Source organism: Mus caroli, unplaced genomic scaffold, assembly GCF_978045245.1.
Source record: "Mus caroli unplaced genomic scaffold, Mus_caroli_1 scaffold_13, whole genome shotgun sequence".
NCBI classification, from domain to species: Eukaryota; Metazoa; Chordata; class Mammalia; order Rodentia; family Muridae; genus Mus; species Mus caroli.
The window spans coordinates 55678404-55701603 of NW_028227268.1; the positions used below are offsets into that span (position 1 = coordinate 55678404).

The 23200-nt window shown below is 43.1% G+C and overlaps 1 protein-coding gene across 1 annotated transcript in view; it reads right to left on the minus strand.

Moving 5' to 3' along the window:
- Window positions 1-8595: 8595 nt before the first annotated feature.
- LOC110304385 (myosin-8) overlaps window positions 8596-23200 on the minus strand; it is a 28683-nt gene continuing 14078 nt past the window's right edge. The window contains exons 20-38 of the mRNA XM_021175726.3: window positions 21834-22089; window positions 19595-19837; window positions 19307-19483; window positions 19082-19227; window positions 18910-19000; window positions 18209-18598; window positions 17592-17718; window positions 17155-17273; window positions 16835-17031; window positions 15584-15767; window positions 15334-15499; window positions 15121-15245; window positions 13256-13564; window positions 12653-12856; window positions 11431-11556; window positions 11173-11343; window positions 10920-11024; window positions 10210-10305; window positions 8596-8866 (exon numbers count right to left, since the gene is read on the minus strand). Of these exons, the coding sequence (XP_021031385.1) occupies window positions 8717-8866; window positions 10210-10305; window positions 10920-11024; window positions 11173-11343; window positions 11431-11556; window positions 12653-12856; window positions 13256-13564; window positions 15121-15245; window positions 15334-15499; window positions 15584-15767; window positions 16835-17031; window positions 17155-17273; window positions 17592-17718; window positions 18209-18598; window positions 18910-19000; window positions 19082-19227; window positions 19307-19483; window positions 19595-19837; window positions 21834-22089 (3382 nt within the window). The 3' untranslated portion in view covers window positions 8596-8716. The remainder of the gene's footprint in view (window positions 8867-10209; window positions 10306-10919; window positions 11025-11172; window positions 11344-11430; window positions 11557-12652; window positions 12857-13255; window positions 13565-15120; window positions 15246-15333; window positions 15500-15583; window positions 15768-16834; window positions 17032-17154; window positions 17274-17591; window positions 17719-18208; window positions 18599-18909; window positions 19001-19081; window positions 19228-19306; window positions 19484-19594; window positions 19838-21833; window positions 22090-23200) is intronic.

The window sequence follows — 23200 nt, forward strand, 5'->3', positions numbered from 1 at the left end:
CCATCATCAGAACCCAGCACTCCCACTTCGCCCATTCCAGGGCACCCCAACACACCAGAAAAGCTAGACCCGGATCTAGACATCAAGAAGGACTTTAATAACACACTTAAAGAAATACAGGAGAACACTGCTAAACAGGTAGAAGACATTAAAGAGGAAGCACAAAAATCCCTTAAAGAATTGCAGGAGAACACTGCTAAACAGGTAGAAGACATTAAAGAGGAAGCACAAAATCCCTTAAAGAATTGCAGGAAAACAAGACCAAACAGGTGATGGAATTGAATAAAACCATCCAAGACCTAAAAAGGGAAGTAGACACAATAAAGAAAACCCAAATTGAGGCAACGCTGGAGATAGAAACCCTAGGAAAGAAATCTGGAACCATCGATGCAAGCATCAGCAACAGAATACAAGAGATGGAAGAGAGAATCTCAGGTGCAGAAGACTCCATAGAGAACAACGGCACAACAATCAAAGAAAATACAAATTCCAAAAAGATCAAAATCAGAAATGAAAAGGGAGACATAACAACAGATCCTGAAGAAATCCAAAACACCATCAGATCCTTCTACAAAAGGCTATACTCAACAAAACTGGAGAACCTGGATGAAATGGACAAGTTTCTAGACAGATACCAGGTACCAAAGTTAAATCAAGATCAGGTTAATGATCTAAACAGTCCCATATCCCCTAAAGAAATAGAAGCAGTCATTAATAGTCTCCCAACCAAAAAAAGCCCAGGACCAGATGGGTTTAGTGCAGAGTTCTATCAGACCTTCAAAGAAGATCTTATCCCAGTTCTTCACAAACTATTCCACAAAATAGAAAGGAAGGTACTCTACCCAACTCATTCTATGAAGCCACAATTACTCTGATACCTAAACCACAAAAAGACCCAACAAAGATAGAGAGATTCAGACCAATTTCCCTTATGAATATCGATGCAAAAATCCTCAATAAAGTTCTCACTAACCGAATCCAAGAACACATCAAAACAATCATCCATCCTGACCAAGTAGGTTTCATCCCAGGGATGCAAGGATGGTTCAATATACGGAAATCCATCAATGTAATCCAGTATATAAACAAACTCAAAGACAAAACCCACATGATCATCTCGTTAGACGCTGAGAAAGCCTTTGACAAAATCCAACACCCCTTCATGATAAAAGTCTTGGAAAGATCAAGAATCCAAGGCCCATACCTAAACATGATAAAAGCAATCTACAGCAAACCAGTAGCCAACATCAAAGTAAATGGTGAGAAGCTGGAAGAAATCCCACTAAAATCAGGGACTAGACAAGGCTGTCTACTCTCTCCCTACCTATTCAATATTGTACTTGAAGTCCTAGCCAGAGCAATTAGACAACAAAAGGAGATCAAGGGGATACAAATTGGAAAAGAAGAAGTCAAAATATCACTCTTTGCAGATGATATGATAGTATACATAAGTGACCCTAAAAATTCCACCAGAGAATTCCTAAGCCTGATAAACAGCTTCAGTGAAGTAGCTGGATATAAAATTAACTCAAGCAAGTCAATGGCCTTTCTGTACACAAAGGATAAACAGGCTGAGAAGGAAATTAGGGAAACAACACCCTTCTCAATAGTCACAAACAATATAAAATACCTTGGCGTGACTCTAACTAAGGAAGTGAAAGGTCTGTATGACAAGAACTTCAAGTCTCTGAAGAAAGAAATTAAAGAAGATCTCAGAAGATGGAAAGACTTCCCATGCTCATGGATTGGCAGGATCAACATAGTAAAAATGGCTATCTTACCCAAAGCAATCTACAGATTCAATGCAATCCCCATCAAAATTCCAACTCAATTCTTCAAGGAATTAGAAAGGGCAATCTGCAAATTCATCTGGAACAACAAAAAACCTAGGATATCAAAAACCCTTCTCAAGGATAAAAGAACCTGTGGTGGAATCACCATGACTGACCTAAAGCTGTACTACAGAGCAATTGTAATAAAAACTGCATGGTACTGGTATAACGACAGACAAGTAGACCAATGGAACAGAATTGAAGACCCTGAGATGAACCCACACACCTACGGTCACTTGATCTTCGACAAGGGAGCTAAAACCATCCAGTGGAAAAAAGACAGCATTTTCAACAAATGGTGCTGGCACAACTGGCGGTTATCATGTAGAAGAATGCGAATTGATCCATTCCTATCTCCTTGTACTAAGGTCAAATCTAAGTGGATTAAGGAACTCCACATAAAACCAGAGACACTGAAACTTAGAGAGGATAAAGTAGGGAAAAGCCTCAAAGATATGGGTACAGGGGAAAATTTCCTGAATAGAACAGCAAAGGCTTGTGTTGTAAGATCGAGAATCGATAAATGGGACCTCATAAAATTGCAAAGCTTCTGCAAGGCAAAAGACACCGTCAATAAGACAAAAAGACCACCAACAGATTGGGAAAGGATCTTTACCTATCCTAAATCAGATAGGGGACTATTATCCAATATATATAAAGAACTCAAGAAGGTGAACTACAGAAAATCAAATAACCCCATTAAAAATGGGGCTCAGAACTGAACAAAGAATTCTCACCTGAGGAATACCGAACCGCAGAGAAGCACCTGAAAAAATGTTCAACATCCTTAATCATCAGGGAAATGCAACTCAAAACAACCCTGAGATTCCACCTCACACCAGTCAGAATGGCTAAGATCAAAAATTCAGGTGACAGCAGATGCTGGCGAGGATGTGGAGAAAGAGGAACACTCCTCCATTGTTGGTGGGATTGCAAGCTTGTACAACTACTCTGGAAATCAGTTTGGCAGTTCCTCAGAAAATTGGACATAATACTACCAGAGGATCCAGCAATACCTCTCCTGGGCATATATCCAGAAGATGTTCCAACCGGTAAGAAGGACACATGCTCCACTATGTTCATAGCAGCCTTATTTATAATAGCCAGAAGCTGGAAAGAACCCAGATGCCCCTCAACAGAGGAATGGATACAGAAAATGTGGTACATTTACACAATGGAGTACTACTCAGCTATTAAAAGGAATGAATTTATGAAATTCCTAGGCAAATGGATGGACCTGGAGGGCATCATCCTGAGTGAGGTAACATAATCACAAAGGAACTCACACAATATGTATTCACTGATAAGTGGATATTAGCCCAAAAACTTAGTATACCCAAGATATAAGATACAATTTGTTAACCGCATGAAACTCAAGAAGAACAAAGACCAAAGTGTGGACACTGTGCCCCTTCTTAGAATTGGGAACAAAACACCCATGGAAAGAGTTACAGAGATAAAGTTTGGAGTTGTGACGAAAGGATGGACCATCTAAAGACTGCCATATCCAGGGATCCATCCCATAATCAGCTTCCAAATGCTGACACCATTGCATACACTAGCAAGATTTTGCTGAAAGGACCCAGATATAGCTGTCTCTTGTGAGACAATGCCGGGGCCTAGCAAACACAGAAGTGGATGCTCACAGTCAGCTATTGAATGGAATCCAGGGCCCCCAATGGAGGAGCTAGAGAAAGTACCCAAGGAGCTAAAGGGAACTGCAACCCTATAGGTGGAACAACATTATGAACTAACCAATACCCCAGAGCTCTTGACTCTAGCTGCATATGTATCAAAAGATGGCCTAGTTGGTCATCACTGGAAAGAGAGGCCCATAGGACTTGCAAACTTTATATTCCCCAGTACAGGGGAATGCCAGGGTCAAAATGTGGGAGTGGGTGGGTAGGGGAGTTGGGGGGGAGTGTATTGGGAACTTTTTGGATAGCATTGGAAATGTAAATGAGGAAAATACCTAATAAAAACATTTAAAAAAAAAGAAGTAAAGATTTTAATTTAAAAATTGACGAGAGTATGTGTTTAATCAAGAACAGTGCATTTTGAAGTCTATTTATATATATTTTATATGTGCATTCGTTAGGGTTATTATTATTGTTATGGAACACCATAACCAAAGCAACTAGGAGAGGAAAGGATATCAGCATTGTGGAACCCAGAAGGAACGCTAACAAAGGGTTCATTTGTCTTCCATATCATGAGTCATAGTCCGGGGAAACCAAGGCAGGAACTCAAACTGGCAGGAACTTGAAGGCAGGAGCCGATACAGAGGCTATGGAGGGGTGCTGCTTCCTAGCTTGCTTGGCTCTAACTTTGTATCTTTTGACTAAAAGTTGCCCAGATGTCTCCTAAACTGTTCGTGGTCTTCACCTTGGTTTCAATTCTGTTATGGCTTCTCCTCTTGTTTGCCTGCACCCTAAACACTAACATTAGGATATGGATCTGCAAACATGGTTGTATATTTTGCTTTTTGACATGTCTTGAACCTGCCTTGTGCTAGTAATCATAGGTGTCTCAGAAACATGTGATAGTCGTACTTTGAAGAGTTTAATTTACATTAGTGTGAATGCAATAGTTTAAAATGAGCATTGAACTTTGATCTTGTCCTGGACTGCTGTAAGGAACACTGCTCACTCATGACCACTGAACATCCAGAAATCTCAATGGGAAATCCTCAGTACTCTGAAGTTCTCCATTAGGCTAGGTTTCTCTTAGCAATATTTCTAGCTGGAAATAGGGTTTCCTGAGACACAGTCTAATTGTAAGCTGGGGGAAATCTGCATAGTATGATCTATAGTTGCTAAGGAACATGCATGTACATAAAGGAGATGTCTATATTAAAACTACAGGATGCTAATGAGGAAAGCAGAGCTCTAAATAAATAGAGATGTGGACCACACAGAGATGAGTTGGGAGATGGGACGCAGTTGATGGGTTTGTTACAATTCCTACCAAAAATTCTCTTGCTTTTACATTCAGCGGATATTATTCTGTTAAGAATTTTCCCAAGGTGGTATATAATTGTAACATTTCCCTAATGAAGCAGTCATTTATTTCTACTTATCAATTTATTTTTCAACTCACTATATTGTCATACATTTCTAAATAAAAACATCATACAGCTAACTTAATAGAGGCACTCAAACAAGCACTTGCCCAGTCTCAAGCGTGTACATCTCAGTGAAAGTCTGTGTGGTTCTGATAGCCATTCTGAAGAGACAGAGTGAGGAGACAGAATGAGGGCTCTACTCCTTCACTATCTATCAGTTATATTTTTTGTGGTCTTATCTGCCACAAAAAAAAAAAGAAAAAAGAAAAAAGAAAAAACTATGACATCGATGAAACTAGAAGACCAATTAACATTATATTTTCTTTCAAAACTCATGTCTTTTTGCATTTTGTCCTTCCTCAACTCTTAATATTACTCTTTCTTGGGGTGGGGGTAACTTGTTTTATTTTTAATTTGCCACCCATGCTTGTCAGCACTCAGAGGACAACTTGCAGGAATCTGTTCTCTCCTTCCATCCTGTGGATCTGGGGAATTGAACATAGGTCTTCAGTGAGTACCTTCATTCTAAGGCACTATCTTGCTGGTCCCCAAACCTTACACTTTCTGTAACTAGAAACTTCTACGACTGAAACCGTCATCTCCACTAACACAATGGGCATGTTATGAATCCCTATGCTTTCCTTTTGCTCTTCTGTAATCTGCAAGCATGTCTGGATACTCCATAGCCCCGCCTCTGCATCTACCGGTAACCATTGGTCTCTGCAAAACTGTATGTATATATGATGTGAACTTATGCATGTGAATCAAATCATGCTTTGGGTGGTCAGGTTTCTTTCAGTCAGCACTCATGTCTGGAGCTTCATCCTCTTGGGCTCTCACCTTTTCCTTTACTGTGGGAAGCATTGCTGTGTGTGTAGAAATATTTAATCCTTTCCCAGAGGTTTCTACCCTGCCTAAAAAGGGTAGAAAGAGTCACGTAGCACCTTAGGAGTGGACTCTCTCCTTTCTGGGACAGTCAGTCTTTGGGGCCCAATATTAGCATTAGAATACAAGCAGCATCAGGCTAACCCACCAGGTTAATACTGTAGTTTCTTTATCTGTTTACCAGTGATGGACATCTGGATTCTGTCCTGCTATGAGACTTTACTACCTATGCTGGGAACATTTCTATGCAAGTGTTCATGTGACTGATACTTCCATCTCTCTGGAGAAAGCAACCAGCAGTAGAATGGCTGCACTGTAAGGATTATTCCCTAACTTAGAAAAAAAATCTGCCCAACTGCTGTGTCACTTCCCACTGACTAACAGGTATAAGTCCAGTCCCAACCTCTGGGCCACACTTCCTATCCTTTAACACCTGTGTGGTGTGGTGTCCTGTGCTTTGTTCTTCTCTTGGGGCCTGTGCTGATGAGTTATTGCCAGCACCTATTTGCATGTCTGTGTAAACATTGTCACAGTGTGTGGCTTATCTTCTCATTCTCTTTAACTGTGGCTTTCAAGGAACAGGCATTGTGTTTTGAAATCCAGTTTATACATATATCTTTTCATTTATGGCTCATGGTTTTGGTGTTATAGCTAAGAAATCTTTGCCTAAGCTAAGATCACAGACAGCAACCTCTCTCAGGTTTGCTCTTGGTCATTGTTATGATTATGATTTTTATTTCCTCTTTGAGCCAAAGTTGTACTTGACAACATTTTTTTCTTCCCTTTCTTTTTTCTTTTTCTTTTTACGCATATTAGTGTTTTGCCTGCATGTATGTATGTGTGAGGGTGTCAGATCTTAGAGTTACAGACAGTTGTGAGCTAGAATGTAGGTGCTGGGATATGAACCCAGGCCCTCTGGAAGAACAGCCAGAGCCATCTCTCCAACCCTTTCTTTTTCATTTAAGCCTTTGCTGTTACGGGTAAACATACCAGAGACAAGTCCTGTACCTTTTGTATTGTAAAAGGAAATTGAGGCTGATGGGGGTGGGGTTGGGGGAAGAAGGTCCTAGAAGGTGGAGGGAGGGGTGTGGGACAGGTAAGCTTTGTCTAGATTGTAGTTTTTGCTTTACTGCTTCATACTGTTGCACTCCCCCCCCCCCGTTTCCTTGTCACTCTTCATAATTCATTTTCTTGTTCCTGGTTTACCTTCCTCCCCTTGCTCCTTCCTCCCCCTTCACCCCTTCCCCCTCTTCTTTTCTCCCTCTTCCCCCCTCCCCCATCTAGCCCATCTGAAAGTCCCCTATGCTCCCTTCAGTAAATATAGAATCAGCTTTTTAATTATCTCCCAATGTTCTTTCTCTGGTTTAATCCATTGCCATATAAAAATCTTACATGTCATGGGGGCTCCTCTCTGCTCTCCAGGTGTCTACCAGTGGTCCCTCCAGGTCGGTTTTTCAACAAACCAGACAAAGAGATTCCTTTAACATGTTAATATCTCGACACTACTTAAAACCTTCCCAGGCTTTCCTACTGGGTTCTGTGCTGAAGACAAGCAAGTAGGGCACTGAGTGCCTCGGGGTGGGGGGGGGGGCATTGCGTGATCAGCACCTGGCTCTTCTCTGTCTCTCCTTCTCCTGTGGCCACAGCAAGGCTAACTTCCTCACACTTGAAGCAGCTACAGTTCCCTGGCTTCAGTCTTGACATTTTCTATCTTGAAGGGCTCAGTCCCCAAATACTCGGTCTGTCTTGCTCTCTTGCGTCCTTCAGGTCTCTGCTGGAATATGCTCTCAAGGTGTTCTGTGACTACTCTCAATAAAATGCAACTGTGTCTGTCAACCTCTAGATTTCCCACGCGCACACATCCATCACTGCTGCTCTCTCATGTGCTGGCTACCTTTCTCTCGTAGAGTGTAAAATCTCTGAGGGCTCTTCTTCTCTGCAACACCCACAGAATTTAGAACGGTGCCTGGTACATGGTAAATGGGCAGTATCTAGAGTCACTAAATGAATAAATTCACTAATTTCTGGAGAGACACCCTCGGAAAGGCTCCCTCAGAGAGGGATTTCCTTAGTAATTTGCAGCAATCCTGACACATTTATTAAAACAGGATCCGGCCAAGTATGGCCCTGCTCCCAACACTCCCAGCGGGGAGGCTCAGGCAAGGGGATGATAAGTTCAAATCCAGCCTGGGAAGCATAGACAGCCCTATCTCAAACAAAAAAGCCCTATTGAAACATCCTGTGTGGGAGGGAACTTGAGAGTTGAGGTGGGAAAAGGGCTTTTGGGTGGTAGCAACGTTCAGCATATTGGATGTTCTTGTGTTCATTAGTGTGGGTCAACTTGACACCAATGGGAGTCATCTGGGAAGAGGGAACCTCAACTGAAGAGTTGCCTCCATCGGATTAGCTCGAAGGCATGTCCGTGAGTGGTTCTGCATTGTTTTAAGACCATGCAGGTGGTCCTGGGGTATTTAAGAAAGTAGATAGAGTAAGCCATGGAGAGCAAGCTGGTAAGCAGGTTTCCTCCATGATCTCTGCTTCAGTTCCTGCTTCCCCTTCCTAGAGCTCCTGCCCTGGCTTCTCTCACTGGTGGACTGTAAACCGTAAGCCAAACAAACCCTTTCCTCGCCAAGTTGGCAGTGTTTTGTTTTTTTGTTTTTTTAGTGGAGACTAAAACTAAGTGAACTAAGATAACTCTACACAGACATTTAAAAAAAAAAAAAAGAGTTAGGTGAGAACAAGCTTTGCCAGTAAACAATTTTGCAAATGAGACAGGGAGCCTGGTTTGATTTACCAATGCCGTGTAGTTTTTATTTAGTCAGCAGTAGGAGAAAAGTAAACCCAGAGAGGCAAGTGACCCAGCAAGTGACCCAAAGCAGCCCCTCCTGTGCTTTCCTTCAGTCCCTTGGCAGCCTCCTCCCTCTGCAAGATGTGTTTACTCTGCGCTGATTTTGGTGTGAACCTCCCGGCTCTTCACCCGCAGCTTGTTGACCTGGGACTCTGCGATGTCAGCCCGCTCCTCCGCTTCCTCCAGCTCGTGCTGCAGCTTGCGGAACTTGGCTAGGTTGGCGTTGGATTGTTCCTCCTGAGAACAGACAAGCGTTCTGGCAGTTAGATGTCGCGGGCCTCACTCTGTTTGTTACCAGGTCAGATTATTCTAAAATTGTATTTCCTTCATATGTGGTGCTGGTCCTGTCTGACCTCCAATCTCAACCCAATTTGTAACTCCAGTGACAATTCTGACTTGAAGGAAGGAAAGAAAAATTTGTTTTCAAATGGAAGAGAACAGCCTTTTGTCAAACCTTTTTACACCTCCCTGCTTTCTTAAAGATTTATTTTATCTGTGCAGGTGTTTAGCCTGCATATACATAAATACAAACATACACACACATGTATATGTGTATGCGTATGCATGTAACATATTCAGGCAGTGCCAAAGCAGGCCAGAAGAGGATCTTGGAGGTCCTCCAAGCAGAGACTCCTTTCCCCTGGAAATGTAGTTACAGATGGTTGTGAGCCACGTGGGTGCTGGGAATTGAACCTGCACTCTCTGGAAGAGCGGCCAGTGCTTTTAACCACTGAGCCATCTCTCTGTCACCTTGCTTACTTTTTTGATGTGTCTCTTGGGTGGAGAGGAAGAAGAGACCCAGGTGCCCCCAGAGACCTCAGTAAGCAAGCTTTTCCACTGAAATCTCTTGGAAATGGCTCTAACTGTTGTTTCCCTGTGTGTTTTAGGACTAATGCAGAGAAGGGGGAACTGGGACTGGACAAAAGTTGTCTGTTTTGTGTTCTGTTACTGTTCATGCCTTTCTTCCTATCACGTATGTATATCTACAAGAATGGGGGTGGGCACAGCAGGGGAAAGGGGAGCTGGAGAACCTTTCAGCACCATGCCTTTGTTGTTCGGTACTGCAGAACACAGGGCCTCTCACCACTAGCTGTCCCTCCAGTATCCCTGCATGTTCTGCTTGCAGCAATACATACAGGGAGGAACACCCTACCTACAGAGTGAGTCAGCAAGTCAGCTGAGGGAGGAGGGCGATCAATATCTGACTTTTAGGAACACATGATTTGTGAATGTTGAGGGACATGAATTGTTCATCCTGGCATTAGTGTTTCTGTTGTGTGATTGTTGCTATCAATTAAAGCTGGGTATTTGGAGCTTTCTTTCTACCTGGTCCTTCCTGCCTAACAATATTTAAATATCTCCCCTTGAGCCCTATTCTGTGATTAGCGTGGGGTGTACACATATTTGTAAGATCACAACCCTCGTAAAATACATGAATGGTAGGTTCTTACTGTATGTCCTTCTTTCTCCCCATACATTAAAAAAAAAAAAACCAAAGGGGAAAAAAAAAAAGAAACAAAACACATTTTCTCTCCCCAACAGAATTCTGCTTCTTTCTACAAAACCTCAAAGATACTCACAGCCTCCTCAGCCTGTCTCTTGTAGGATTTCACCTTCGCCTGTAATTTGTCCACCAGGTCCTGCAGCCGGAGCACATTCTTGCGGTCCTCCTCAGTCTGAAAGTTTGATTTAAAAAAAAGATACGCATTCAATCCAAAGAAATAGGTCTGCCTCCGATGCTAGAATAAGTTGCCGGTGTGCCAGAAAGGGAACCTTGGGGTAAACTTGATTAAGCCATGCTATGAACTGTAGTCATGCTTGTTAAATGTGTATGCTGTCCAGCCTCTGTATTAAAGAATTCTATACATCTTCTCTAGTTCGTACCCTCCTCTTCTGGGAGAGACCACACTAAGACTAACACATCTAGCTTATTTTGATTTAATGCCTCTATTCTTTTCTCTCTAATGCTGCCTTCCCTCCCTTCCTTTCTTCCCTTTCTCTTCTCTTTCTCTTTCTTCCTTCCTTCTACCTTTCTTCCTATCAGTGGGAATCAAGCTCATGTGGGATATGTTCTCTACCACTGACCTGCACGCCCCGTTCTATGCTGTTTTGTAAAGGCTTCCCTAATCATCCTAGCTTCGTGTGTGCCTGGGATTAGCAACTCTATCTTTTATCCTTCACATACATGGAGTTAAGGAACCTGTCCTGCAAGTGCCACCTAAGGAGACATGAGGGTTTCCCTTGCCCTTTGGGCAAGATACCTGCCCTTCTAGAAAGCTATTCCTCTTACCTGGTAGGTAAGTTCCTTTACTCTTCTTTCATGCTTCCTTAACCCTTTAACAGCCTCAGCATTGCGTTTCTGTTCATTTTCGACCTCTCCTTCGAGTTCACGTACCTGTAATCAAGAAAGAAAGATGTATCTCCAGCCAGTGTTGGAGGTTTAGTCTAGGGTCAGCTACAGGTAGGAGCAGGGTATACTTGACCCCACAACAATAAAAATGTGTCCTCTTGCCCATCCCAGGTTTAGGACTGAAGACACCCACCCTAGCCTCCAGTTTCTGGATCTGCTTCTTGCCACCCTTCAGCGCCAGCTGCTCAGCCTCGTCCAGACGGTGCTGCAGGTCCTTCACCGTCTGCTCCATGTTCTTCTTCATCCGCTCCAGGTGGGCGCTGGTGTCCTGCTCCTTCTTCAGCTCCTCCGCCATCATGGCAGCCTGAGAGGCAAATAAATCGAGACAAAAATAAGCCCTGGTGGTGGCAGGCAGCACAGGCGTGGGAAGGGTAATGTGCGTGGTGCTCACATCAGTAATGGCTTTCTTAGCCTTCTCTTCTGCATTGCGTGACTCTTGAATCACTTCTTCCACTTCACTCTGCAGCTGGGAAACATCATTTTCCAGCTTCTTCTTGGTGTTGATGAGGCTCGTGTTCTGTTAAAAAAAATGGTGGGAATTTATAATGTTTTCAGGTTTTCCCACTTGGGGTTTACAATTGTTCTATTTTAGTCTAACTCCCGAATTTACTCGTGTGAAGTATTCTCTTTGGCACAGATTTGCAGTTAACTGCATGGTTAGAACCTCCTTCCTCATACTCAGTCCTTTACTGCCTATCTGACTTACATATGAGGACCTCTGAAGTTATAAGAGTGCCTTTACTGACAGGGTATGATGGTGCATGCTTGTAATCCCAGCTGTCCAGAGGCTAAAAAGGTGGATCATGAATTCGGGGTCAACCTGTGATAAGTGGAAGATCTTGTTTTGTGACAACAACAATAAATGCCTATTATTATTAGTCAGCTTGTATTTGTTTTTTTTATTTGTTTTATTTATAGTATTCTATGCTTAAAAGGTTGGGAATAATAGGGTTTTTGTTTTGTTTTGTTTTTATGTGTGTGAGAGTACAAGACAGAGGATGTCTCTCAAAGGAACTGTGCGTGTGTGTACACAGTGGTGTAGGGAGAGAGAGGAGGACTTGTCCATTGTGTGTTGTGTGTTGTGTGTGTGTGGGGGGGTGGATTTTGAATTTGTACTATGAAAACATTGTCCTAAAATTTCAACACAGTATTCTTGCAGGGAAGGACATCTCCTTCTGCACGTATTGGAAATGCTGGAGTGTGGTGGTATTGGTATCACGGGGACCTGATATGGGACTGCTATGACATTTAATGCCTGAGCAAGAAGGGATGGTCCTGAGTGCTCTGTGAGGCAACAGTGGCCACAGTGCTGTTGAACTCTGATGCGCCCCTGATAAATGTCGCAAGAAGTATGTTTCAGTTTGGAGTCAAAGGCATGCTTACCTGGCATTATTCTTCATGGTTTTACTAACCCCCCAAAGTCTAACTTTATGTCTAGATTTACAAAGCCCTCCTGGTAGAAAATCCAGAAAAGACAAATAGGAATGCACAATAAGGAGACCCAGAGCCCTCTCATAGCTACAGTGGTGGTTGAGATATGGCTCCATCCTCAGTTATATGTAACAGCCACATTCTAGATTCCTCACTTAGCAGTGCACCAGCATCTGGCTCACCTGGGTGTGGAGGAGCTGCACGCGCTCACTGGCGTCCAGCAGCTCCTGCTCTGCAATCTTCCTGCTCCTCTCCGTCTGCTCCAGTGTGGCCCGCAGCTCCTCGATCTCAGCCTGCAGCAGGTTGGCTCTGCGCTCCACGATGGCCAGCTGCTCCTTCAGATCCTCCTGGCCCCGGAGAGCGTCATCCAGGTGCAGCTGGGTGTCCTATCAGTTAAAAAATATTTTGACTGTTCTGAAGAGGCTCTGAACACCTAGGAGATGAGCTAGAGGAGGGTGTTGGTGTTAGGAACAGGAGATGACTTGCCTGTCATTTGTATGAATGATGGTGGCATTTATTTAGAGTGGAAGCAAATTGTCAAGGGACAGAGTCTTGTTCTGTCTCTGCCTTTAACTTATTATCTGTCACATGCCTGTCACTATCCTTTATCAATTATAGAGCTCAGCATCTGCTAGCTCATTGGATCCTCACAGCATCTGGGAGGCAGGAAACTTATTTTTATTATATAGAAGAAGTAAGAGGACCAAGAAGCGAAACAACTTAAGTGTGTAGGCAGGTATGTCCTGTAACTCATCTAAGAGGCGATTGTGTGTCTGCCTACCTACCTTGAGGATGCCCTGTGTGTTCCTGTAGTTCCTCAAGCTCTCAGCAGCCAAGCGGTTGGCGTGGTTCAGCTGGATCTCCATCTCGTTCAGGTCTCCCTCCATCTTCTTTTTGACTCTCAGAGCATCGTTCCTGCTCCTGATCTCGGCATCCAGCGTGCTCTGCATGGTCTCCACGACTCTAACGTGGTTTCTCTTCAGCTGGTCGATCTCCTCGTCCTTCTCAGCAATCTTCCTGTCGATCTCAGACTTGACCTGGTTCAGCTCCAGCTGGATGCGCAGGATCTTTCCCTCCTCGTGCTCCAGAGATGCCTTCAGGAAACAGTGATCAGTCATCACTGAGCAGAAGAGAACTCAAGTGGTTGGAGTCTACCCTGAGTTTGTGGGGGCAGACTCTTACTGCTGTCATCTTGTTGAACTCTAAAGTTAACGAAGTTGTCCTAAGAACCTATATGGCGACTCATTTTCATTTTGTTTGTCTATCCAGTCACAGAATATATAGGACAGTTCTTTAGTAAAGGTGCTGGGCACTACCTAAAGATTCATGGCATACTAACAGAATTATCTGATTAATTTTACATGCAGAATAAGCATACTACATATACACATGTATAATGTTTCATAAACTATAGTCTTCATGTAGAATATATTAACCTGGCATAGAAACTATCAGCTTTAAAATAGTTTTCCCCCAGTTATATAGTGTGTACTCACTCTACAATGTGGAGACAATGTATAAAAACAAAGCTCCCCGTTGCCCCTCACAGAGGGACAACTATTTTAATGTGGTACAACTTCTTTCTACTATTTTTAAGGCAGAGTGTCTTGCTTTGTGTCTCAGGATGGCCTTGAGCTAACTCCTGGTCTTTCCATTTCCCTATTTCTATCTATTTTAATCTAATCAAAGTTTTATATATGAATATATGTCTTGCTTTTTAAAAGCAAATATTTGTGTCTATCATAAATCTTTCCCCACATTAACCTTACTTTTTGGTAATTTTTCACTTATTTACTTAATAAATAATTTAGACAGACAGAACACGAAGGTCATAGAATAATCTATGGGAGTTGCTTCTCTTCTTCTGCCTCATGGGTTCAGAAGATTGGATAGAGAGAGGGCCAAGGATTGATGGAAAGTGCCGTAAACTACTGAGCCATTTTTCTGGGCTTCTTTTGGTCTCTTAAGGTATGATTTTGCTATAAAGCTCTGGCTGACATGGGCCTTACTATGTAGATCAATCTGGCCTCAAGTTTGAACTAATTCTCCTGCCTCTACCCCCCAAGTACTGGGATCTCAGGGATTTATAACTTCTCCTGGCCTATAACCATACTTAATTGTTATTTGGAATTCTGTTGGTCTAGTTTGCTTCCTTTTTTTTTTAATTGGAAATATTTGTCTTAAAGTTTTACCTCTTAAGATTATTTTTCTTGTAGTAAATCCTAAGAAACTGAATGGATGGGTTCTTAAATTTATTTTCATTTTATTTATGTGCACACGTATTTGTGTGGATGCATGTCATGTCTCTGCCAGAGATCTTGGAGGCCAGAAGAAGGTATCAGATTCTCGGGAGCTGGAGTTACAGGTGGTTGTGAGTCACTAGATGTGGGTACTGAGAACGTCACTCAGGTCTTCCTGAAGAGCAGTACAAGCCCCTAACATATGAGAAATCTCTCCAGCCTCCAGTACTGACAACATGAAAGCATTAAGTAGGATCACCTAATTGCCCTGTGCACAAAGGTCCCAAATTTAAACTTAAATCTTCTGCATAATAATATATTCAATGCATGATGCCATTACCCAGCTTGGTACTTTTGCTAATGTCTGTCTGCTATGTCCCCACTCTCACCGCCATTATAGCAGCACCTACCTCTGCTTCCTCTAAGGCAGCCTGGATCTCACACTTCTCCTGTTCCACTTGCTTCTTGATTTTCTCCAGCTCATGGATGTGTTTCCCTCCCTCTGCAATCTGCTCAGTCAGGTCAGAGATCTCCTCTATGGAAGAACAGACAAGAAGAAGTGGTTGGAATGACGGCAACATGGCAGCGTCCAGCCAGGACCGAGCAGGGTAGGGAAGACTCACGTTGCAGATTCTTGTTCTCTCTCCTCAGCGTCTCCAGGTGGTCCAGAGACTCCTCGTAGGCGTTCTTCACCTTGAACAGCTCCGTGCTGAGAGTTCGGGACTCCTTCTGGCAGGACTCAAGCTCAGCCTGAGTTTCCTCATACTTCTGTCTCCATTCTGATAGAACCTGAAAAGGCCATAGATTGTCAGCTGGGACAAGGAGGAGAAAGACCTAATAGAGTTGTCTTAAAGTTCAAACAGGTTGGACCACCTTGTCGAAGTTTCTCTGCTTCTTGTCCAGGGCAGCGCAGGCGGCATTGGTCCTTTCCACATCAATCATGAGGTCCTCCACCTCGTTCTGCAGCCGCTGCTTCGTCTTCTCCAGGGAAGCACACTTGGCATTCACGGCTTCTACGTGCTCCTCGGCTGCCTGCAGACGCTGAGCCAGCTTCTTCCTAAGAAGTTAGCCAGACTGTCAAGACCCAACCAAAGCCAGGAACAAAACAATAACTAGACAATCCCTCTTGCCATCCTGCCCTAGGCTGGTGAATCCATCTGCTTCTCAGCAGTGATCACCACACGTCATTTTAGACTGACAAATTGGGATGTTCCAAAATGACAGATTGGTGGGCTCAGTGAAGTCCTTGGAGTGTTACTGGATCTTCACAGGCTGCTGTCTGTGCTAGGTGCCTTAATCTACCAAATGGCTCCGGATTTAGAGAACTTCTGTTTGGGAATGGCTGTGAAAATCATTAACCTGGACAACATTGTTGACTGCTTTATATATCCCTTCTTAAGCCCATGTTTGTTATCTCAGACTTTTCTCCTCCCTTTATGAGCCTCCCCTCCCCTACACATACACTGCCCAGAGAGAATAGAGAATTTGTTTAAATCGTGTATGCTCAGGCAATCTAACTAGAGAACACAACTGCCAGATAAATCTGGACAATTCATGCATAAGCAAAGGCATGTTGGATTTTCATTTGAGTGGTCTATACTTTTTATCATTCCTGTTGGTGTGCCAAGACCACATCCTTAAGACACAGATAACCATTTAAACTTGACACTCCAGGAAGGTGTATTTGAAGGTACCCGTTGTCTACCAAGCTTGATCTTATTTAGACCAACCCTAGAAATTTTGTATAGTTTAGGAAATTTGATTGAGATTTTTAAGAGAAATGTTTGATCTACTCAGAGCTTAAGAAGATGAACTCATCTTAGCTTCTTTCATCTATAAAAGAAAAAAAAATGGTGACCTAATACTGCTATGATGCTAAGTGAGCATGTAGATGGTTCATAGAGGATTAGACACAGGTTCATAGAGGACTAGAAAGGGCAAAACTTGTCTTCTCTTCAGCCCCTGAATCAACATTCCTGTGGTAAAAGAAACTGCACTCAATAAATGTCAGCTACTGATGTTTTCATGTCACTAGCAACAAGACCCCCATGGCTTCTTGTGGAACTTGCTGCATTAGGGAGCACGGAGACCGAAACTTTGTTCTCTTAAGTTGACATCCCATACTTGGCCTCCTCCAGCTCCTCTGTGCGCTGGATGGCATCGGTCTCATATTTGGTCCTCCACTGGGCCACCTCGCTGTTGGCCTTGGACAGTGCCCTCTGCAGCTCGGCTTTGCCTTCCTGCTCCTCTTCATACTGTTCCCGCAGCAGGTCACAGTCGTGGCGGGAGGACTGCAGGGCATGGGCCAGTGCGTTCTTGGCCTGCAGAAATGATAGTCCAGGGATTTCAATTTGTATGTCCTGTAACACTTAACTCACACACCTCAAGTAGCGATAGCTGGGCATTCTTGGGTTTGGTTTGTCGAGATCTCAGGTAAAACTCACCTTGGTTTCTTCCTCAAGCTGACGCTTCAGCTCCTCAATCTGCTGGGTGGATGCCTGCTTGCTCCTTGACAACTGAGAGACTAAAGCATCTTTCTCATCCAACTGTCTGGAGTACTCACCTAAGAACAGCGCAAGTGGGAGAACTCTTGGTTTAACAATAAGCTGTGTGTACGTGTATATATTCTATTCATTTCTAACCATTCTTATAGAAATAGACATTAACAAACAAGCAAACAAACAAGTCAGAAATGTAGCTTGCAAGCAGGGGTGCCACATAACAAACTTCTCTACTTAATTTTGCTTCCCCACACCTTGGTTGTCTATCTCAAAAGGTTCTGACAGTCTCCTGATTTCCCTGTTTGATGAGAGTATTACTGCATAGGAAGAACCCCGTTTGTGCAGTACAGGAAGTGGGGAGCCAGGGAAGGAGTCTCTACCTGCTTCTGTCTGCAGGCGTGCTCTCTGCGCTGTCAGCTCGTTGATGAGCCTCTGCTGCTCCTCCTCCTTGCTCTTCAGTTCACTCACCTGGTCCTCCAGAGTGCGGCACATCTTCTCCAGGTTTCCCTAAGGATCACATGGCAAGGGAGAATCAAACACTGAATATGAATATAGGCAGGGAGGAAAGGAAGGAAGGGAGAAAAGAGAAGAAAAGAAAAGAAAAGAAAAGAAAGAGAAAATTTTAACCCCAATTTTTAAAATAATTAAGATGTTTTAACATTAAAATAATAAGATATATTTTTACAATATGTGAGATATTAGGTAGAAAGTTGGTGTTTGGCATATGCCAGAATTTAACATACATGTTATATTCATTATTGGAAAAAAAAAAGCCACATATCCCAATGATGTCGACACTCACTTAAGTGAATTTTGAAGTCATACTAGTGGGTTACCTTAGAATTTTAAGAAATTTAAAAAATAAAATTATGGGAATATATTAGAACAGGAAATATTTGAATAATGCTATAAAATGCCTGTAAACCAGATGTGATACCAGAAACAATGGATGCTGTTTTTCTGGCTCAGTGCCCTATCTAAAGACAGTGTTTGGTACCTTGGCTTTGGCGATGGCCTCTGCATTACTGCTAAGGTCATCGATCTCCATCTTCAGCTCGCTCTTCTCCTTCTCCAGCTTCTGCTTCACCCGCTGCAGGTTGTCGATCTGCTCCCCGAGCTCAGCCACGCTGTCTGCGTGCTTCTTCCTCAGGGTGGCTGCTGTGGCTTCGTGCTGCAGCGTGGCCTCCTCCAGGTCCCGGCGAAGTTTCTGAAACTCAGTTTCTCGCTTCTTGTTCATCTCCACCTGAGCAGAGGTGGCCCCGCCAGCTTCTTCCAGCCTCTCGCTGATCTCTTCCAGTTCCCGGGAGAGGTCAGAGCGCTGCTTCTCTGCTTTGGCCCTGGAGGCCCGCTCTGCCTCGATTTCCTCCTCCAGCTCCTCGATGCGGGCCTGGGAATCAACCACGTACATTAATGCATCTCAATTTTAGTATTATTTTGGTGTGTAGAAAAAAAAAGAAAGGTGAGAGGCTAGAAGTAGGCCTTCTATCGCAGAACTCAGGATGCTGAGACAGGAAGACTACGAATGTGAGGTCAACCTGGGTTACATAGTGTAGCTCTGCCCAAAAACACCAAAATGAGTGAATGAATGAATGAGTGAGTGAATGAAGAGAAATAAAGAAAGAAAGAAAGAAAGATAGATAGATAGATAGATAGATAGATAGATAGATAGATAGACAGCTGGAGAGATAGAAGATTCACCTGCAACTCTTTGATCTTCTTCTGCAGCTGGATTTCCACGGCTTGCTCATCTTCAATTTTGCTTATCAGGTTGCTGATTTCAAACTCCTTCCTTTAGACAGAACAGCAGACACATTAATATGCAAATTATTTGTAAGATGGCATCACACAGAATTCTTTCTGGAGCCCCTACTTTTTGAGTTTCTCATCAAGCTGCTGTTTATCGTTTTCTATGTCCATTGTGGACTCTTGGGCCAGTTTCAGGTCCCCCTCCAGTTTCCTCTTGGCTCTTTCTAGATCCATCCTCAGCTTCTTTTCTTGCTCTAGCGATCCTTCAAGCTGATGGGGGACGAGAAACCTGTTAAAATCGAAATGCACTTAAAGAAATACTTCAGAAGGGCATTTGAACCATGCTTACATCATCCACTTGCTGTTCCAGCTTAGTTTTGGCTTTGGTCAGGGTGTTGACTTTGTCCTCCTCTGCCTGCAGGTCATCCAGGGTCTGCTGGTGGGCCTCCTGGAGGGCCTTCTTCTCCTTGGTCAGCTTGGCGATGGTTTCATCCAGTCCTGCCATCTCCTCTGTCAGGTTTTTCACCTTGGGAAGCAAACGTGCTTTGCATTAAACATTGGGTCTTAATAGCTTTGGTTTTATGTCTTACTTCTTCATTAAAATGAGTCATAAGCTTCCCGTGTAGACATCTCATACCTTGTTCTCCGTGGCATGCTTCTCCTTCTCAACCTTGGCCAGTGTCAGCTCAAGGTCGTCGATGTCCTTCTTCAGCTCCGAGCACTCGTCCTCCAGCTTCCTCTTCTTGGCCGTCAGCTCCGCGTTGATCTCCTCTTCATCCTCAGCTCTCTCGGTCACCTCTTTGATTTTGGCCTCCAGCTGGATTTTGTTTTTGATCAATTGTTCACACCTTTCCTCAGCATCAGCCAAGCTGTCTGCTTCCTGTAGATTCATTAAGACACATAGACAGTCTGTTACTTGTTTTGAAACTTGCTTTTTTTTTTTTTGCAGGGGGCAAAGTATCCAGTGTTCATCTGAATTCTGTTTGAATTTTTCAGCATAAACATAAGTTCACCTTGAATTAAGTATTAGATCTGATGTAGAGATATACAACTAATTAGAAACTAGATGTTTAGAAGCAAAAGAATCTACACAATGATTAGGCCGGAGAAGGTGGTGACTGTAGAATTGTGTGTAGAAAAGAGAAAGATTTGCAGGCAGGGCAGTAAGAAGCCTGGCTTCTTGTCTCCAAAGATCCATAGGTTTTTTTTGTCTAGGGCAAGTTGCTCACCACCCAGCCCCCTGCCTCCATTCTCAGTTTTTCATATGTAAATAAGGAAGTTGTAATAATTTCTGAGCACTATAGAGCTAGTTGTTTAAGTCAAAGATGTTGATTTAATGATATTGTTTAGTTTTGATTTCAATCATTTTATCAATACTGGTTGTCAAATAGGATTAAAAAAAAAAGAAAAGTAAAAAGTAAATGAAATACATTTCCACACATCATTTTTAATTCATTCAAATGTTTCTGGTAGTTCCTAACACTATAATTGCTCAAAGTTTCCATTTCTATGTAAGATTTCTTATTATCCTCAAAATGAATTTTAGAATATATAAGAACAAGCAACTCTGAGAAATTATGCTGCTACCTAAAAATTTTATAAGTAACTAATTAAAAGACTCAAAAAATCAGCCACTAACTTGCTAGATGCCTTTGCCCTGGGGATTTCTCCAGCTTCTCAGTGTGTGTTTTACCTTAAGTGTTTAAACTGGATGCAGCGAGGACTTCTCAGGTCCTTGTTCTTATCTTTAATAGTGATGCACTAGGTGCATATTTCCTGTGGTCAACCATGGGAGGAGACAGAGAGGATCTAGTCTCAAGCATTTGGAAAACTGTCCTTCCCACAATTTCTCCCTACCACTGTTGGGCTGGTTGACCCAGGAAATGTGCAGTTTTGTTTGCCTGAAGTGCTCTTGCTGGGTTCACTCCCATCCTTGACTACAGCCTCTTCCTGGACTCAGGAAGGGTGACCGTAAGAGGCTTATTCATGGGATGGAAGAGTTGGAGAGGGTGCCACGCCCTGCCTTCCAGAGTAAGGCTCAGCTCGTGTAAATGCATCATGTGTACTCATTGAGTTAAATCTCAAGGGATGAGGAAAAGAGGGGTGTTCTTCTAACTTTTCCAAAGACGGAGTCTTTCTACATAACCCCGTCTGTCTTGGAACTCACTATGTAGACCCTCTGACCTTGAACTCACAGAGATTCTGCCTGTCTCTGCCACCCGAGTACCGATTATCTTGTCTTATAAGACAGCCTTAAGCACTCAGAGTTTCTAAATAAAACCGTTGTTGGGGATTTGATTATCATTTATTTATTTTTGTTTTGTTTTCTTGTGTTTTCAGCAGGTGGTAAAGGACTGTACCAGTGGGCTGTATCTCTAGCACTGACCCCCCCCTTTTTTTTTTAACTTTTTATTTTGAGAGAAAAACCTCACTCCATTGCTAAGGCTGAAATTGGCTTTGGACTTGTTTTATAGCCCAGGTGGGCCCGTGGGATCCTCCTGGCTCAACCTCTGACATATCTGGCGTTAAAGCCCCTGTAGATTTAGCTCAGACCTACATTTTTAAGGCTGGGACAATGAAGCCAAGTGGAAGAGATAAAATATTTGAGTAAGATTTGGGAATTTAGCTTTAACCTACTTGCTTCAACGTTGTGAATCATCCCTTTTCCCTGTGTAATGTAGAAGTAACTATAGCTCTCTTCCTCAACACACTATTGAAAGGAAATTAAACTACTGAAAAAAATAAATCCACCCCTCTCAAAAGATTTTTTTTCCCTCAAGACAAGTCCCATGTTGTAAGTGACAGTCTCTGAAAGTCCAGGAAGCACCCCTGCAGTATGGTGCTATGATATGGTCAGGTCAGGATAGAGCACTTACAGATTGAACCTGGAGTTGCAGGTCATTTTTCTCTTTGAGAAGAGTGACCATCTTCTCCTCCAGCTCCTTCCGCTTTGCCTCCGACTTGGCCAGCTCATCCTTGGTTTTCTGGAACTCCTCCTTCATGGTGGCCATCTCCTTCTCGGTCTCTGCGCTCTTCAGCAGGGGCTTGATCTTGAAGAAGAGTTTCATCCAGGGCCAGTGCTTGACGTTCATGAAGGCACGGACGTTGTACTGGATGCAGAAGATGGATTCTCTGGGATGTGGGGGAAAGATGGGGTAATCATTTCACTGGCAGCAGTGTGATTGACGTTTATTGCAGGCCACATGGTTTTCCTGTACTGTAGCATGTCCGTCCTGACGATCGGAGTTAGAGCCTAATGTCCTCAGTATGGCTACTCTGCTATATGAAGCAATTGAGTGTTCTCAGCTCCTTGCCAAGATGGCAAGGATGGGCTGAGTGTGGAAGGTACAGATTATACCATCCGAGCAACCCCTGCTGTAGAAAGAGCAGGCACACGTGGCAGAAGTGTCTGGGAGAACACCGCCATTGTAATCAGACTGTGCTGTCCTGCCGCTGCCACTCAGCTGTGAGCTTCGAGGTGAGAAGCCATAGGCTGAAGAGTTCACCTCACCTCAGCCCAGCTACTCTTTCCTTCAAATCGTTCCTGTATTAATCACCACCGAATTAGCCACTCTTCTCTTGTTGCTGTCTCCAAGTAATATACTGGCTTTTCTAAATTCTCGGAGTGGCTTAGTATTGCCAGCACAATAAATTCGTTAGCATGTGGAGACATTTCTAGCATCAGGTAAGCTCCAAAGTTGTTTTATTTAAATTAAAAAAAAAAAACATTCAAATGGTAAGTTTGGTATAGCAATGGGCTGGCAATGTTTGGGTGGCTTATGCAATATGTAGGCATCTTTAAATTTATTACCAGGCAAGTTTTATTTCTATTGGTTTGGTTGCTAGGAAATCCAACTCTGAGAAGGCAGATATCATGACACAAGCTGTGATACAGACGGATGGGGCGCGGGGGGCGGGGGGAGAACCAATACTCTTATTATGCCAATCTTAAAATCCAGATGAACAAAATTAGTAAAATATGTGCATGGCTAGAGCAATGTGAAAAATGTTGTATAGATAAGTTGGAGGATGCTCATTTGAGAAAGAAGAAAAGGGACTTGTCACTGGGTAGGTCTGTTCAGACATGAAAATAAGTGGTAAGTGAACTGTTTAGCATGGCTAGGAAAAGCCATGATATGAAAGATACGAAAAAAGATATGAAAGATACAGTGGGGAATAGAACCTTGACAGCCAAGCAAAGCAGCCTGGATTTGATGTGGAATTTCATGGAGAGCTGGGAACA